Source organism: Leucoraja erinacea, chromosome 27, assembly GCF_028641065.1.
Source record: "Leucoraja erinacea ecotype New England chromosome 27, Leri_hhj_1, whole genome shotgun sequence".
Taxonomy (NCBI): Eukaryota; Metazoa; Chordata; class Chondrichthyes; order Rajiformes; family Rajidae; genus Leucoraja; species Leucoraja erinaceus.
The window spans coordinates 20,880,161-20,898,220 of record NC_073403.1 but is presented as its reverse complement, the minus strand read 5'-3'; the positions used below and the strand labels follow the sequence as shown (position 1 = coordinate 20,898,220).

At 42.4% G+C, this 18,060-nt stretch overlaps 1 protein-coding gene across 3 annotated transcripts in view; it reads right to left on the bottom strand.

Annotated features, from left to right (window-relative positions):
* samd14 (sterile alpha motif domain containing 14) overlaps nucleotides 1-18,060 on the bottom strand; it is a 119,555-nt gene that overhangs the window by 26,294 nt on the left and 75,201 nt on the right. For all 3 annotated transcript variants that reach the window (XM_055657271.1, XM_055657272.1, XM_055657273.1), the window contains 2 exons: nucleotides 15,239-15,316; nucleotides 8,411-8,594 (listed from right to left, as the gene is read on the bottom strand). In XM_055657271.1, coding sequence (XP_055513246.1) covers nucleotides 8,411-8,594; nucleotides 15,239-15,316 — 262 coding nt within the window. The remainder of the gene's footprint in view (nucleotides 1-8,410; nucleotides 8,595-15,238; nucleotides 15,317-18,060) is intronic.

Genomic DNA, 18,060 nt, shown 5'->3' with positions numbered 1-18,060 from the left:
CGGAGACAGGCCCTTCGGTCCACCGAGTCCGCGTCGACCAGCGATTGCCACACATTGACACTATCCTACATACGCTAGGGACAATTTACAATTTTAACAAGCCAATTAACCTACAAACCTGTACATCTATGGAGTGTAGGAGGAATCCGGAGCTCTTGGAAAAAACCCACGCAGGTCACGGGGAGAACGTACAAACTTCGTAGGGATGGGATTTGGAAGAATTGTAATGAAAGTACACAATTTGTCAGAAATGCATAGTTACTAAGACAAAAATCCACTCCCATCCGGGTCTCCACCGGCAGTACAAAAATAGTGAACATATTCATTCCAATAAATCCATGTTGACTTTTCTCCAAATCAATGTAATTATTTTGCTTTCATTTATGCAAACAAGAAAATGGATTGAAGGAAGACATGATAATGATCATAATATTGAAAAGTTGAAGTAGATCATTTACAATGTATGATGAATTAGTGTCTAATAATGGACCAGGATTCTCTTTACATTTACTTCCTATTCAATCTTACCCCTTTCACCTTGTTTCCCCTACTCTGGGAGTACGTGCATTGTGCATTTACCTGACCTATTCCTCTCATGATCTTATACACCTCAATAATGAGGAGGATCTTATACTCATCCTCCTGTACTCCAAGGAATAGAGTCCTAGCCTGCTAAAACTCTCCCTATAGCTCCGGCCCTCAAGTCCTCATCGTAAATCTTCTCTGCACCCTTTCCAGCTTGACAGAATATTTCCTATATCATGGTGACCAAAACTGAACACAATACTCTACATCTGGCCTCACCAATGTCTGATACAACTGTAACATGACCTCCCAACTTCTATTGAACTGATGAAGGCCAATGTGCCAAAAGCAAGATACAATTCTTATAATAATATTGAATACATTACATATTAGTCTGAAATAAAATATAGAACTTTGGTTTGAAGCTCCCACTATTCTACAGATGGTAGTTTTTATCATCTTCAAGTGTGCTGTTTATTTTATCTAAGGATGTGTAGTTCGAATGTTGTCAAGTGCAATTAGATCTTAACAGCATTCCCAGCAGTTAAAATTCCACCATAAAATACATCATAAGTTAGTATTCCTAGCAATAAAACATCTTCATAAAGATACATCCTGCATCACAGTAAAGACAGCATCAATAGGATCAGCCATGATCACAATGAATGGCGGTGCTGGCTCGAAGGGCCGAATGGCCTCCTCCTGCACCTATTTTCTCTGTCTATGTCTATGTCTAATAACTTTTCTTTCTGCTCCAAACATAGAATTATTTCTCTGTAGCAGTATGCTATTCCAAAGTGAAGCCTAAAGATGTATACATATTCTTTTCCCAAAGGTAGCAAGTTTATTCCTGCTAACATTGCTACAGTTTTCCTTTATTTTCTGTTATTACAGCAGAATCTTTGCTACAAATCCTTGGTGGGTGTTGTATTTTATCAATACACATTTCGTACATGATTTAATTTATCTGGCAGAGAAATTGGTTTTCCATGTGGAACCCACAGTGGTCGTGGGTTGAATGCCCCAGTGTATCGAGAGTTATTGCTTTGCCCTTCTGGCTCGGGAAGATTAAGTAACTAAGATACACACCTCAGCAGCATTTCAGCTTGAGCTTTCTGGGGGTTGCCTGGATCAAACATACTCAGAAATGGATTGAAATTTCTTTCAACTTCCCCACTGCAGAGATTTGTGGAGGCTGAGTCAGTGAGTCTTTTCACTGAGATGTTGAACTGGCTGCAAAGCGGACCTCTGAGGCCGAGATCAAATCAGTAACAATCTTATTGAATGGTGAAGCTGGCTTGAGGTTGTCCCCTCTGGAGTATTGGAAGAAGAGGAATGTTCTTCTTCTGATAGAAGTTCATAAAATGATGAGATGCATAGATAGAGTGGACAGTCAGAACCATTTGCCAAGGATTAAAATGCCAAAGACTAGAGGGCGTAACTTTAAGGATATCTTTAAGTAAGGTGGGGGAGGGGGTGGAGGAGGGGGTTGGGGGGGTTGGGGTGATGATGGGGCAAGGTTTAAAGGAGATGTGTGTGGCAAGTTTATTTATAATGAATGGTGGGTGACTGCAACACACTACCAGGGATGGTGACCGAGGCAGACAGAATTGTGCCATTTAAGAGGCTTTTGGATAGGCACATGGATAAGAAGGCAGAGGAGATAGCGACATATTTGGTGCGGACATTGTGGGCCAAAGGACCTATTCCTGGCTCCACTGGGTTTTTTTTTAAAATTCCAAAGGCATCTTCCTCTCCCATTGGAATATTTAAAGTACTTTCAAAGGGAAATATTAAATCAGCCCTTACTTGAAATTTAAAAAGAACCAGCTAAGCATAATTTACTACTCAAGGGAATATTAAACTGAGACATAAAATAATCAAAAGAAAGCCAATGCCTAGTTAGATTATATTGGGTTAGCACAGTTGCAGCATTGCATATAATAATGTTATGAAATTTGCACAAATCGTTTGGATAGTTATATATTGTGTTAATTAAAAATGGAATTATGTTTATATAAATCAGATTTACCTGGATTTAATGGATGGCTGAGTCATTTATCTGAGTTTTATTTGTAAGATGTAAGGTTTGAGGCCTGATAGATGACGTTTGACATTTTAGTTATTCATGAGGAATAAATAACATGGAATTTATAACTTAAAAGTAGATCAGGTTTATACTTCAAAAGTATAATCAGGAACTTTTATTAAAAAATAAATCATTCTCGGTTAAAATTCTGCATATTTAAACATTATTAATTCAACTGTTCGAAAATAGCTCCGTGTTGTAGTTTGAGTGAGATGCCAGGCAGTGTGAGGAATGTTGACTTTGCCAAGGCTAACAGCTGGCCAAACGCTCAGTTTTCAGTGAGACCTTGGGAAACATTAAATCACAGCAACCTATTGTAACTGGCAATGGACGGGCTGGAGGCTTATTTAAGTTTTATATTGCAGAACGTAAGGGCTGGCTGATGCGTTTGAAGTTTCTCTTTAATATGCAGGCAAATAACATGCATTTCATGGTTTTAACACGCAGAATCTCTTGCCCAGAGTAGGGGAATCGAGAACCAGAGGGATATAGGTTTAAAGTGAGGGGGAAAAGATTTAATAGGAACCTGAGGGATTGTCACACCAAGGGTGGTGGGTGTATGGCATGAGCTGCCAGAGGAGGTAGTATCGTAACATTACGAAATATTTAGACAGGTACATGGCTAGGACAGGTTTAAAGGGATATGGGCCACACGCAGGCAGCTGGGACTTGCGTAGATGGGATTGACTGATGTGGGCAAGTTGGGCTCAAGGCCTTGTTTCCATGCTGTAAAACTCTATAAACCGAGGAGGCCATGGTGCAGCATGTGATTAGGAAGCAATTGTTTAATATTGAAGGCCTATTGTGGAACATCTACAGAGTAACCTTCCTTCCAACGCATCAAGTGTCAATTAAAAGGGAGGCACAGCTGGTAGAGCTCACTGTGACATTAAACTAAACTAACTTCATTTTCATTTCTGGGTCATAGTTCCACTCCAATCTCTAGTTATTTTGTTTTTACTAACAAAATGTTTGATAGGTTAATTAAAAAACATTAACTGCAGAAATCACCAAGGTGACATACTCCGGTTGTAAAATTAAACCAGTGAGACTAGCTGAAAAAATGACATTTCTCTCACCTAATTTGAGCAAATAATAAATCCATTGAAGCATATAATTCAGCTGCTGATATTACCACCACTATTTCGACAGCTACATGGATAGGAAAGGTTTAGAGGGATATGGGACAAATGCAGACAAATTGAACAAGCTGAGAAGGGGCATATTGCCCTGAAACGCTTGTTTCCCTGCTGTATGACGTGTGACTCTAACATTAGTTCTGAGGCTTCTAATGTCCCTCTAACAGTAACACCACCTGGCACAGCCAGATCAATGGGTGACTGATTTCACTCCATCATCTGTAGATTCCATATTTCCTATTAAACTCTCTTTAGTTTTTCAATGGAATAACTTCCTGTGTTATTTTATTTTGCAGACGTTGAAATTAAACAGCCTAACATCTGATCTACGAGCATAAATTGGTGCAAAGGAAGGCCGTTTAAGGAACCTGATAATAGCTATTCCATTTTTCGGCTGTTAGCATGGGATCAGAAGGCATTGGATGGGGCCTCACCATCAGCGAACCCTTAATATTATTTTAGGTTTACGAAGGAGTTGGAAGCGGTCAGAATAGTCCTCCCAGTCAAATAGTCCTCCCAGTGGGAGGCACGGTGGTGCAGCGGTAGAGTTGCTGCCTCACAGCACCAGAGACCCGGGTTTGATCCTGACTACGGGTGCTTGCTTGTACTGAGTTTGTATGATCTCCCCGTGACCGTGTGGGTTTTCTCTGAGATACAGTATTTGGTTTTCTCCCACACTCCAAATACGTAGAGGTTTGTAGGTTAATTGGCTTGGTGTAAATGTAAAATAGTCCGGTGCGGACTCGATGGGCTGAAGAGCCTGTTTCCGTGCTGTATCTCTAAACTAAACTAGAGACCATAACTTAAAGCTGAGAGAGGCAAGTTTTTTTACACACAGAGAGGTGGGTTCCGTGAACAAACTGTCAGTGATGGTGGTGGAGAAAATACGATTGGGGCATTCAAGATGCTTTTGGATACACACATAGATATACAGGCAATGGAGAGATAATTAAGGATGTTTTTCAACCCAGTCATCCCCCCTTCTCTCCCCTCAGGCAGAAAATACATAAAACTTGATAGCATGTACCACCAGACTCAGAAACTGCTTCTTTCCCTCTGTAATAAGACTACTGAATAGTCCTCTCATAAGCTAGGGTGTAGTCCTGATCTTCCAATCTACCTCATTCTAAACATTGCACTTTTTCTCTGGAACTGTAATGCCACAATGCAATTAAATTATAATTTGCATTCTAGTATTTTCACTTTGGACTACCTTTGTACATGTGGATTGTATTATCGTGCTCATATATAATATGATCTGATTTAAGTTGATAACCCGCAACCAAAAGCTTTTCACTATACCTCAGTACACGTGACAATAATAAACCACTATCAATAATACAGTTTTCATTAATGTTGATGTCATTTCAGGCCCGTTCTGGAACTTTCTTCCATGCGAATTTAACGGAGACTCGTCCAGTAAAGGTCAGCTCAGTGCAGCAATGTTTCACACTTAACTGGCTTTATGTTGTACGGCTCGATCTAGCCGTTTACATTCTACTGCTTCCTCAGCCAGCTAAAGCTAAGCCACGGATAGCGTCAAAAGAGATTTGATTTTTGTAAATGACTGAATGCTCATGAGGTCATATATTAAGGTGTCTCAACTGGAGACCTAAGTGGATGTAAATGTAAAGATGGCGGCGCCTTGCGGTAGCGGCCTCTGCAGTCCTTCTGTCTTTTTAACCATTTTTGTCCTGTTGAGTGTATATTTTTGGTTGTAGTTTGTATATTGTTTTTAGCTGTGTATATGTGGGGGGCGGGGTGAGGGGAGGAGGGGAAACTTTAAATTTCTTCCCTGTACGGGGGACCCCACCTTTTCCCTGTCGGGTCTCCATTGTCGTTGGGGCCTAGCACCGTGGAGCGGCCTCCAACCGGAACGACCTGGGGGCTCCAGTCGCGGAGCCTGCGGACTCACCATCGTGGAGCTGGCCAGCTTCAGAGCGTGGAGAGCTGTGGTGGCGCGCGGCTGCGACCCGACTTCGGAGCTTTGGAGGCTCCATCCGCAGGCCCGGTGGATGGTGACATCGGGAGCTCGCGGGTCCCTGGTGGGAGACTGCTTTTCGGAGCACCCGCAATGGCAACTTCTCCCGCCCAAATTGCGGGGTTGAAAATGACCCGGAATGGGGCCTTACATCGCCTGGCGTGGCTTTAACGGCCGCAGGACTTGCCATCGCCCGCCGGGGGTTCCAACATCAAGACCCGGAGCAGGGCCTTACATCGCCCGGCGCGGCCTTAACAGCTGCGGGACTTGCCATCGCCCGCCGGGGGCTTTAACATCGGGAGAAGAATGGAAAACAGGGGAGAGACAATGACTTTGCCTTCCATCACAGTGAGGAGGTGATTCACTGTGATGGATGTTTGTGTAAATTGTGTTAATTGTGTGTCTTGGTTTTTCTCTTGTTGTATGATTGCAGCAACCAAATTTCGTTTAAACTTCATTTGAGGTTCAAATGACAATAAACAATATGGTATTGTATTGTATTGGATGCATTGGGAGGAGAGGTGCCCAAAGTTTTCTGGTCTTCTGAGAGGATTGAGTGAGTCTGCCATTTTAAACAAGTTTGGAAACGTGGCTCGCCCTTAAAATGACTTCCTGGTGCCATTCCAAGTCCAAAGCAGCACATTCTATTGGGGAAATAGAAGATGGAAAATCAACTGTTTTGCATGTCAATATTTCCAATTGGATAGTGGTTGATTGACTGGAGCAACCTTGGTCCAATAGCCCCAACTTTGAAACCATTTCACTGTGTGTAGCAGACAGATATTAGACATAATCAGGGAGCTATATACGTAACAGGGAAATAGGCCCTTCAGCCCACCTTGTCAATGCTGATAAAGTTGGCATACTGGGCTAGTCTCATTTGCCTGCATTTTGCCCATATAGCGCTCTGAACCCTTCCTATTTATATATATCTGCCGATTGCGAATTGATTGTTCGAAATTCTAGAATTTTAACTAGATTCTAAAGAGATTAGATGTATTCTGCACAGAGGGCCCAGAAATGCGATGATTGCTTCAGTTACTATAATTAGACATGTTCTGCAGCACCATTCTAAGTCTTGCTGTGAAAAGGCTCCTCGGGCAATTTTAAACGTTTGACGTCTACAATGTCAGAGCCCACATAATATTGAAACTTTCTCAGGCTTGTAAAACACTGATGCAAAGTCATAACTATCTGCAAAGCAACTTGCTCGCTCTAACGTTGGTGGAAGTCAGGCTCATATTTTTTCCGCATTCATTAAGAGATGTTCAATACTGTCCGAACCTAATTGCACATGAGGAGGTGATGAAGTGGTGTCTGTCTTTTGATCCTATGGCTGTTGTAGGTGCCTGTGCATTTTGTGTAGTAAAGGCACTTCAACACTGCCTGTAAGCAAAGTGTTGCAGACTTGAACCCAGTATCCTTGATATATGTCCCCATCCAAAGGGTGTAGATGGACACAAAGTGCTGGAGTAACTCAGCGGGTCAGGCAGTATCTCTGGGAAAAAGGATGGATGTCATTTCGGTCCGGGATTCCTTCTTCAGGGTGATCAGCCATTATCTTATTGAATGGTGGTGCAGGCTCGAAGGGCCGAATGGCCTACTCCTGCACCTATTTTATATGTTTCTATGTTGCCTATGTTTCAGACTGGGGTCCCGACTCGAATCGTCACCCATCCTTTTCCCCACAGATGTTGCCTGACTTGCTGAGTTACTCCAGCACTTTGCGTCGATCTTCGGTATATACCAGCATCCACAGTTCCTTTCTACCCATCAGAATGGTGGAATTGACCTTGCTGTCTTTATACTTGACTGAAGGTTTGGGCATTGCTGTTATAGAAAATTCAGCAAATTCCTGCACTATATAAATAGAGTACACCAGCGTTAGAAAATGAATGGCAGCCAACCCAGGCGACTCTTTATTGTGTGCTGGTCACAGAAGTGGATCTGCAATCTCGCATTACAATCGATCCACTCTTTTAAATCTCTACATTTAAAAGAGTGGAGGGGGAGATCACTATACATCGTGCACTTACCACACTGCCAGGAGTGAAGTCATTAACATCAAAATGACACAAAGTTTTCCCCAACTGGAGTGAAGAAAGACTCAAACGCAATCTCCACTGCGACATTTGCACGAACATAATTCCTATTTAATTGGTACTGACAGCGACACCATAACTGCAACTTGAATGCCTTTGGTTCTATATGTCTCTAACCATTATCTGCCACATATTTAGAATTTACAAATCTTTGTGCAGTTTTTCCACTTGCTTGTTCCCGTGTCTGTCTCACAATGATACGCTTTTTCATATCCTGAACCAATCCTTAAACTTCCAACTCTCACCCATTCCAGCAAGAATATTAGATTCACCTTTGAGAGACACAAAGGGCTGCAGTAATTCAGCGGGTCAGGCAGCTTCTCTGGAGGAAAAGGATGGGTGACGTTTCGGGTTGAGACATCAGACTGAAGAAGGGTCCCATCCTTTTTCTCCAGAGATGCTGCCTGACCCGTTGAGTTACTCCAGCACTTTGTGTCTATCTATGGTATAAACCAGCATTGGCAGTTCCTTGTTTCCACACTTAGATTCACCTTCAGCAGTTTTAAGGGAGGCGTATTTTGATCTGTCTGTAAACCTCTTGATCATTTCCTAACCAATTTTTTTCCAGCCCTACCTGGGACGCAGACTTTTTCGGGGAAAGCCCGTGGGAGGACATTCTCGGAGAGCAGGTCGGTGACATTGTACCACTGGAGGAGGTGGACCCTTTGCTGCTGTCTGTAAACCAGGAGAAAGGCACAAACTGTGGCACTGCGGCCTTGGCTGAAGCCAGAATACTGATAGGGCTGTCAAAGGATTCCCTATAAACAGGAAAAGGCGAGAGTCAGAACAAGGAGCAAAATGAAAGCATAATAGAAACATAGAAAAAGAAACATAGAGAAATAGGTGCAGGTGTAAGCCATTCTGCCCTTCAAGCCAGCACCGCCATTCAATATGATCATGGCTGATCGTCTAAAATATAGTACCCCGTTCCTGCTTTATCCCCATATCCCTTGATTCCTTTAGCCCTAAGAGCTAAATCTAACTCTCTCTTGAAACCATCCAGTGAATTGGCCTCCACGGCCTTCTGTGGCAGAGAATTCTACAGATTCACAACTCCCTGGGTGAAAAAGTTTTTCCTCATCCCAGTCCTAAATGGCCTACCCCTTATTAATCAACGAGGCAGAGGAGATTTTACAAATTAACTTAGTAAATTAGAAAATAAATGTCGTTCCAGAGGAGACTTTACAAGTCAACTTAGTGAATTAGAAAAGGCAATGGACTATTATTTAAAAATGTAGAAAATAACAATGTAAAAATGGGTCAGATATTGGATATGACAACAACTTTGATTATCTGTCCTTATCCTTATTAAATCTAATCATCTTCATCCAGAGTTTGAATGAAATTGATCAATGAATTCACTGGAGTTTAGAAGGATGAGGGGTGATCTTATAGAAACATATAACTTTATAAAAGGACTGGACAAGCTAGATGCAGGAAAAATGTTCCCAATGTTGGGCGAGTCCAGAACCAGGGGCCACAGTCTTAGAATAAAGGAGAGGCCATTTAAGACTGAGGTGAGAAAAAACTTTTTCACCCAGAGAGTTGTGAATTTGTGGAATTCCCTGCCACGGAGGGCAGTGGAGGCCAAATCACTGGGTGGATTTAAGAGAGAGTTAGATAGAGCTCTAGGGGCTAGTGGAATCAAGTGGTATGGGGAGAAGGCAGGCATGGGTTATTGATTGGGGACGATCAGCCATGATCACTGGCTCGAAGGGCCGAATGACCTCCTCCTGCACCTATTTTCTATGTTTCTATGAATTAATAAATTATAAAGTATTAATTAATGAATTCATTCATTCATAGATCAATCTCGCCCAAACTCTGGATGAAGATGATTAGATTCAAGATGGAGTGGGATAAAGATAGATAACGCAGGTTGCTGACATATCCTATATCTGATCCATTTCTAGTGTAAGGGATGTAGAATTGCGAAATAGTGCTGTGTCGTGGAGCAATCAGAGGTTTCAGGCCACTGAAGAAATAGTATCAAAGATCAGGCACAGCAACGCACATTTTTCAGAGAGGTATTGGCATTCCAATGGAGAGATGTAATGAGCTGGAAGGGAGGTAAGTTTCAAGGATTGTGTAGGTGTTTGGCCAAACTGATGTATAAATGTGTTTAATTGCTTTAAGTAGTCATTAATGTTTGTAAGCACTGGAGCATGGCAACTCTTTGTATGTATCTTCCCAGAGGAGGATCATCTATCATCTGGGACAATCACTACCTACTCTCCTCTATATCCCCCAGCTCTGCTCTTACTCCCCATCCCCATCCACCCCCCCCCCCCCCTCGTAACAAGGACAGTCCCCCTTGACCTCACCTTCCTCCCCATCAGCTGTCGCATACAACATATAATCCTCCGACATTTTCGCCACCTCCAATGGGATCCCGCCACTGGCCACATCTTCCCATCTCCGCCCCTTTCTGCTTTCTGCGGAGACCGTTCCCTCCATAACTCCCTGGTCAATTTGTCCCTTCCTACCCAAACCACCCCCTCCCCAGGTACTTTCCCTTGCAACCACAGGAAATGCTACACTTTTCGCTTTACCTCCCCCCTCGACTCCATCCAAGGATCCAATTATTCTTTCCAGATGAGGCAAAGGTTCACCTGCACCTCCTCCAACCTCATCTACTGCAACCGCTGTTCCAGGTGTCAACTTCTCTACATCGGCGAGACCAAGCGCAGGCTTGGCGATCGCTTCGCCCAACACCTCCGCTCAGTTCGTACCGACCAACCTGATCTTCCGATTGCTCAGCACTTCAACTCCCAATTCCCGTTCCCAATCTGACCTCTCTATCCTGGGCCTCCTTCATTGCCAGAGAGAGGCCCAGTGCAAATTGGAAGAACAACACCTCATATTTCACTTAGGTGGGTTACACCCCAGCAGTATGAACACTGACTTCTCTAATTTTAGATAGCCCTTGCTTTCTCCCTCATTCTCCTCCCCCTTCCCAGCTCTCCCACAAAGCCTACTGTCTCCGTCTCTTCCTTTCTTTTTCCCGCCCCCCCCCCCCCCCACACCAATATCAGTCTAAAGAAGACTCGACCCAAAATGTTGCCTATTCCTTCTTTCCATAGATGCTGCTTCACCCGCTGAGTTTCTCCAGCATTTTTAGTCTACCTACTCTTATAAATCTCTTTTTTACCTGTAAATCCGCACATATTCTGAACTCTTGTATCTTCATCTTTGCTTTACCTATTGTACCTGAGTTTGACTTGATTGTGTTGATGTATAGTATTATTTGATCTGATTGGATAGCATGCAGAACAAAGCTTTTCACTGTACCTCGGTACAGGTGACAAGTATAAACCTAACCTAGTATTGAGCTTGGTCAGTGAATTGTTTAGTTTAGTTTAGAAATAGGGCACGGAAACAGGCCCTTCGGCCCACTGAGTCCACACTGACCATCAACCACCCGTTCATACTAGTTCTATGTTATCCCACTTTCACATCCACTCCCTACACACTAGGAACAATTTACAGAGGCCAATTAACCTACACAACGGCATGCGTTTGGGATGAGGGAGCAAAACCGGAGCACCCAGAGGAAACCCACATTGTAAGAGGGAAAATGTGCAAATGCTGCACAGACAACATCCGAGACCAGGATCGAACCCAAGCCTCTGGCGCTTTGAGGCGGCAGCTCTACCAGCTGCGCCACTGGTACTAACCAATGGATATGCCAGGCCATTAACTATCTTTTTCAATTCATAGACAGGCCGTCTGTATGTTTTAAGCATTTTCTGATTTTATTAAGAATTACTGGCAAACCACATTATTTTGCTTCAGTACATAAAGTTTTAATGGCCAGTTGTTAAAGAAATAGGAGCTAAAAATGGGGGTTGATGTACTGACCAGACGTGATCTAATTAAACAGTGGAGCAGGCCTGAGAATGGCCTCCTCCCTAAATGTATTAGGCTAATTTATTAGGTCCTAGAGTTATTAAGTTACTGTGTTATTGCAAGGGAAGAAAGGCCACGAGATAATCAGGTGGAGCTGACAGTGAGGCATTTACTGAGATGGTGGAATTTGAGAGCATACAATTTCAAAACATGTTTTGAAAAGTTTATAGCCATTTTTTTCATGAAAACAGAAGTTATTGCAGGAAACTCAGCACAGTGTCAGAATCCAATTGAGTGTCAGAATCCAATTTCCAGTTGTGGGAATGGCAGCTAAGACGCATTTAATTTATGCAAAAACGGAAATGTTTTTAAATGCCCTTAATTAATACGTCCAGGACATGCAATTTGCATTCAAAGACAAATAATGCCATCTCATCACAACTTTCCCTGCCCTGGGACCTCTGTCGGTCTAAAATTAGACCGGAAATTTAATTGGTCACCTAACTATTTTAAACCATCGCGTTTTAGCTTTAATTGGTTTTAAGGGAGATTCAAAACAAATCAAAACAAGAGATGAGTTTCAATCCAATCTCCCACTGAAACCTCTTCCAAGCTCTTTTAAATGCTGTCTAATCTGATTTGCATTTCAAACAGTTTGTGTGCTTCAACATGTGGGGCTGGAAATGAATGCTGGCAGCTGGCAAACACTGGAGGTTTAAAGTGTTGGTTTTTTAATGAGGGTGCCAGTGTCAATGTTAGTGCAGGTTATTGGCAAAAACAATCAAAGGGGAGTTGATGGCTATGTTTAAGTGAATATGTTGCTGGAGTACTGGGAAGTAAAGAGGAAGTGATAGGATTAATGGGATTTGCCTCAGTGAGTTGGCACAGACCCTCTGGGCTGAAATGCCTCCTTCTGTTTCAGGATAAGTATAAGCTTCTCTGTTATTCTTTACAAACGTGATAGCGTACTTCATATAAATAATTAATCACATTGCTTCTTAAAACCACCCATCTCAACTGATTTACTTAATTGGCAACATCAAAGAACATAGTCATAGTGCTACACAGCATAGAAGCGGGCCCTTCGACCCATCACACTACATTGCTTAACCAAGCTAGACCCACTTGTCTGCACCTAGCACATATCCCTCCATACCTATCCTGTCCACCTATCTATCTAAGTGTCTATTAAATGTACTCTCCTCCAACACTTCCTCTGGGAGCTCACTCCATGTATGTTCCACCCTCTGTGTGGAAATGTTGCCCCTCAGGGACCTTTTAAATCTTTCCTTTGTCATCTCAAATCTCTGCCCTCTAGTTTTAGACTCACCCACCCTGGGGAAAAGATTATGACCATTCACCTTATCTCTGACCCTCAAGATTGTATCTACTTCTATATGGTCACCCCTCGGCATTCTATACTGTATGGAAAACAGGCCAAGCCTTTCCTTCTGCCAAACCTTCTGACATCCTTGTAAATCTTTTTTGCACCCTTTCCAATTTGCTAACATCCTTCCCATAGCAGTGCAACCAGAGCTGTAGACAGTCCTCCAAATGTGGTCTTACCAACATCTTGAACAGCTGTAACATGACATCCCAACTCTTGTACTCACTACCCTGACTGATGAAGGCAAGCATTTGAAATGCCTTCTTCATCACCCCGCCCATCTATGTGGCCATCTTCATAGAACTATGTACCTGCATCCCAAGGTGGCCCCGTTGTATAACACTCCCCACCATTCACTGCGTAAATCCAACCTGGTTTGTTCAACTGAACAGCAATGCCTTGCATGTACCCAAATTAAATTCCATCTGCCATTCCTTGTCCCATGGACACACTTCATCAACATCCCATTGTAATTGTAGATAACTTCTTCATTGTCCATTCCCACCAATGTGCTTGTCACCTGTAAACTTACAATCCATGCCACCCAAAGTTACATCCAAATCACTAACATAAATTACAAACAACAGGGAAACCAACAACCTGCTGGAATCTTTCCCTTTCCAGACTTAAAACTGTACTACACATCAAATATATTTTATTTCCAGTTCATAATATCATGGGCGGAATTCCTTACGAAGTTTAAAAACACAGGTACAGGATCCTGAGAACCATGAAGTTCAAGAACGGTTCAAGAACAGATTCCTCCGGCAACTATCAGGCTCTCGAACACGGCACAACACTAACCACAATCCCACCTCAGTAACTGTGATCGATAATGGACTTTGTCTTGGTTGCATTATGGACTATGACTTTGCAATATTATTGGCAGGTTACCAAATATTACTGATTATTAATTTATTGTATTATTGATCATTGCTCATTTATTGTGCTATTGCATTAATGGGCCCATAAAGCAAGTAAGATATTTATTGTTCCACTGCCAGTACATATGACAATTAAACACACTTGACTCTTTTGACTCTGTTGACTCTTGATACTCAATTTTAAAGCAAGACTCCACCGAATGCCAATTCGATGTACATCTATTTCTGCCTTTTTATGGTCAAAGGGGCTGTTGTGTGGCCCACCTCACCCGCCAGCAGAGAAGTCATAGTTGGGCAGAGTGCAGTCGCAAATAGCAGACCAACCAATGGTAGAAACACAGAACTGCAGTGTCTGGTTTATAAAGAAAGGACACAAAGTGCTGGAGTAACCCAGCAGGTCAGGCAGCATCCTTGGAGAACATATTGGGTCGGGAACGTTCTTCAGGCTCATCAACCTCCCCCCTACACATCCCGCTGCAATTGGATTTCCCATCTCCAGCATGGCCCTGAAGACTGTTTTCGATGAACAGTAATCTCCTGGTTATTGATAGTAGCAATTGAGAATATTATCACAGTGGTGCTAATAGTCTGTTCATTCTGTGCATTTCCATTATTCATTCTTTAACAGAAGGGCAGGGAGGTTGAGTAACAGCCATGGACTATGCTGTCAGGTAAAAAACTGGACACTAATTTCCCAAGGAAGTTGTAAGGTTGTAAAGCTAGACATATAATGAAGGGTTGGGATTATTGGTGGTGGAAGGCCATGTGGTGAAGTCTACTTGAACACACCACCAGAGAGTTGGTGATCTGATTAATAATTCATACTTGCAGGCCTTTTAACACAAGAACTACACAATAATCAATAATACAATAACCAATAATCAATAATATCAATGACACATAGATCATACACATGGTGTAGTGAAATCAATGTTGGTTTAGTACAAAATGGATGCTTATTAATAATCAGTAAACTTGTGTGAAAATCTTGAGGCACACTTACTGTGGAATATATTTTGGGATGAGCTGTCAGAGAAACCTATGGAAGCAGATATAATTACGTCTTTTAAAAGAAGACAGATAAATGGATAGAAGGTGTTTAGAGGGATCTGGGCAAATTACAGGCAAATGGGAGTAGCCCAGTATCCCAGCTTGTCAGGTCGGTATGGCCAAGGTGGGCCGAAGGGGCTGTTTCCGTGCTGTACTGCTCTATGACTCGGTATCCTTCAGCTATGTGAGGAGATACGTGCAATTCACTGAATAACAAACAGCCTGACCTTACCTGCTGCCTGTGGACAGTCTGTTGGCTGCCTTCTCTGCTTTTCTTCCTTTCGTGGACGAGGATCTCCGTAGCTGTACCCTGTAACGGTGCAGGTCTTTAAGGTCAGTGAGAGTTCAATTCAACGCAGCAGTTTGACTAAGTTTGTTTCTCTAAGTTATACATTGATAGAATGATAAACAGCTGAGAAGGAAGCCATTCGGCCCAATATTCCCATGCCAGCACTTTGAAAGGAGTATAAGATTTGACCCACTTCTCTGATCTTACTCCAGAGCAATTTATGTTTCATTCTTCTGACATTTCTCCTCTTCCTTTTAAAAGTTATCATTCAACTATATTTCAACTGTACTATAAGGTAACTTCCAGATGGTGGTATGTGAAGGAATTTTTAATCAAATTTTGTTGGTGTACTTTAAATTGATCAATATATCAACACATATTGTCGTGGGACTAATGTTGGCTTGACACAAAATGGATGCTTAATGGTTGGCTTGGACCCACAGGTCACCAAAGAACCTGTTTCCATGCTGTGTCTCTGTACGTACACTCATGTATTGTTAATGTAGCTGATAATTATCGGAGGACAAGTACACTTTGACTCCCAGCAACCCACCCCTCAAACCCCCAAACAGACCCTACCTACCAGATTTCTGTTACTTGGTCATGACTATTTACTTTTCCCTCATGTATCCTCATTGACCATTAACCTTACATCAATGTGTAGGAAGGAACTGCAGATGCTGGTTTACACCAAAGATAGACACTAAATGCTGGAGGAACTCAGTAGGTCAGGCAGCATCTCTGGAGAAAAGGAATGGGTGATGTTTCGGGTCTGAAGTAGGGTTTCAAATCATTACCTATTCATTTTCTCCAGAGATGCTGCCTGATCTGTTGAGTTACTCCAGCGTTTTGTGTCAACCTTAAATTAATTGTTGGTGTTTAACACCCCTGTCAATAATTTACCCTCTAATTTACTCCATTCGACATATGTGTGATTATAATCACATTTCATGATAACATTATTGGCTTTGGAGAAAATAGCTACCTTTTCGTCACGAAACAGAAGTCTGTGGTATTGTTCTAGTGAATCCTGTCTAAAGCCTCTATAAAGGTATCAAAGGTATCAAAGGTATCAAAGGTGCCATTTTATTAGTCACATTCATAGAACATACATGGCTCCCCCAAGTGTCCAGTGAAGTGAAATGCCTCTATGGAGGCCCGATGTTCCTGGCCGTTCTCGCCGGGTGATGTTGCTCCGGCATCGGGAGAGTCCTCCCAGCGGCTTGGGAACTTTGGAACGGCCGCTTCCGTTCTGGAGGCCGCGGCTTCCGAAACAAAAATATTCATCTAGATCCAGGCTCCCATAAACACCAATCCCGCAGCTCCGCGAGACGGTTCTTAGCTCAACACATAGCAAGGCATCGCCCCCCACAATGGCTGTCCCACCAGGTTCTGGGCGGTCCCCACAGGACAGCGCTCCCGCTGGGAAACGGGTTTGGCTCTGAAAAGCTCCAGGTTTTTAAAGTACAATCGCCCCCCCCCACCCCCACATAAAAAAAGACCTCCAACAAAACACTGAATATAAACAATAAAAAGATAGACAGCTGCTGGCTGGGTAGGCCTAGCCCCCATGCTTTTAAAGAAAGCATTAGGATAAGCTTATTCTTATTGTAAGATGTGATTCTATTAATAAATAGGGAATCCACACAGTGTTATTAACAGTCTTCTCAAAAAGAAATATCAATTTCCTGAGGAGTTTAGACATTCGAGAGTTACTGTCCAGTGTTTCACCCGATAGGATAGTCCTTGACTGTCACTTGACCCACTGAGTCCACAGCGACCAGCGATCACCCCATACACTAACTATATCCTACACACCAGGGACAGTTTACAATTGTTACCAAAGCTAATTAACCAACAAACCAACATAATAATAATAATAATAATAATATTAAATTTTATTTATTGGGCGCCTTTCAGACATCTCAAGGACACCTTACATAGGTTAACAGGAATATAAACATATAATCGGAAAATAAATAATAAAGACATCACAGAAACACAAATTAAAAACAGAATTCAGTCCAAAAACAAAAAATCAAAAACACAATGTCTTTGGGAAGTGGGAGGATGCCAGAGCACCCGGAGGAAACCCACGTGGTCACTGGGAGAATGTACAAACTCTATACGGACAGTACCCGTACTCAGGATTGAACCTGGGTCTCTGGCACTGTAAGGCACTCTACTGTTGCGCCACTGTGCCTGAATTGGATGGCCTAAATTTATGTTAACATTTAATGAAGGTTACATTTTTTTAATACTGCCTCATTGTATTTTGGTGTATTTTGGTTTCAAATCACCATCACTGATACTTTGTGCTGACGTCAATATTTGGAGGTATATATATTCTTGGGGTCTTTCAAAGTAGCCTGATCCCACATTCTGCAGTTGTACAGACTATTTACATTTTGGTTTTCCATTTAATCATTTGTGGCTGGCAGCTATCTGTTCTGCTTTCGCATCTACACCAGAGCTGTACTTTGTTTTGTTCAACATTAATTTATTCAGGCCAAAAGGGGAAGATTTTTAGTGAGTAACAATCTCATTTTGCATTTTATTTTAATTTGCCCTACATTATTTTGCATAGCTGCAGAAATTAATCCGATGAATCCATGAAGCAGCTAATGAGCCACTTCACCAATGTGAATGTTAATGATTCTTCACCGGGAGAAAGCGTCACAAAGGTTTTTTGACACAAAACATTGCAAATCTTGCGATACTCAGGGGTTTCCCCATTTTATCTACTGTGAGGCTGTTTATACACA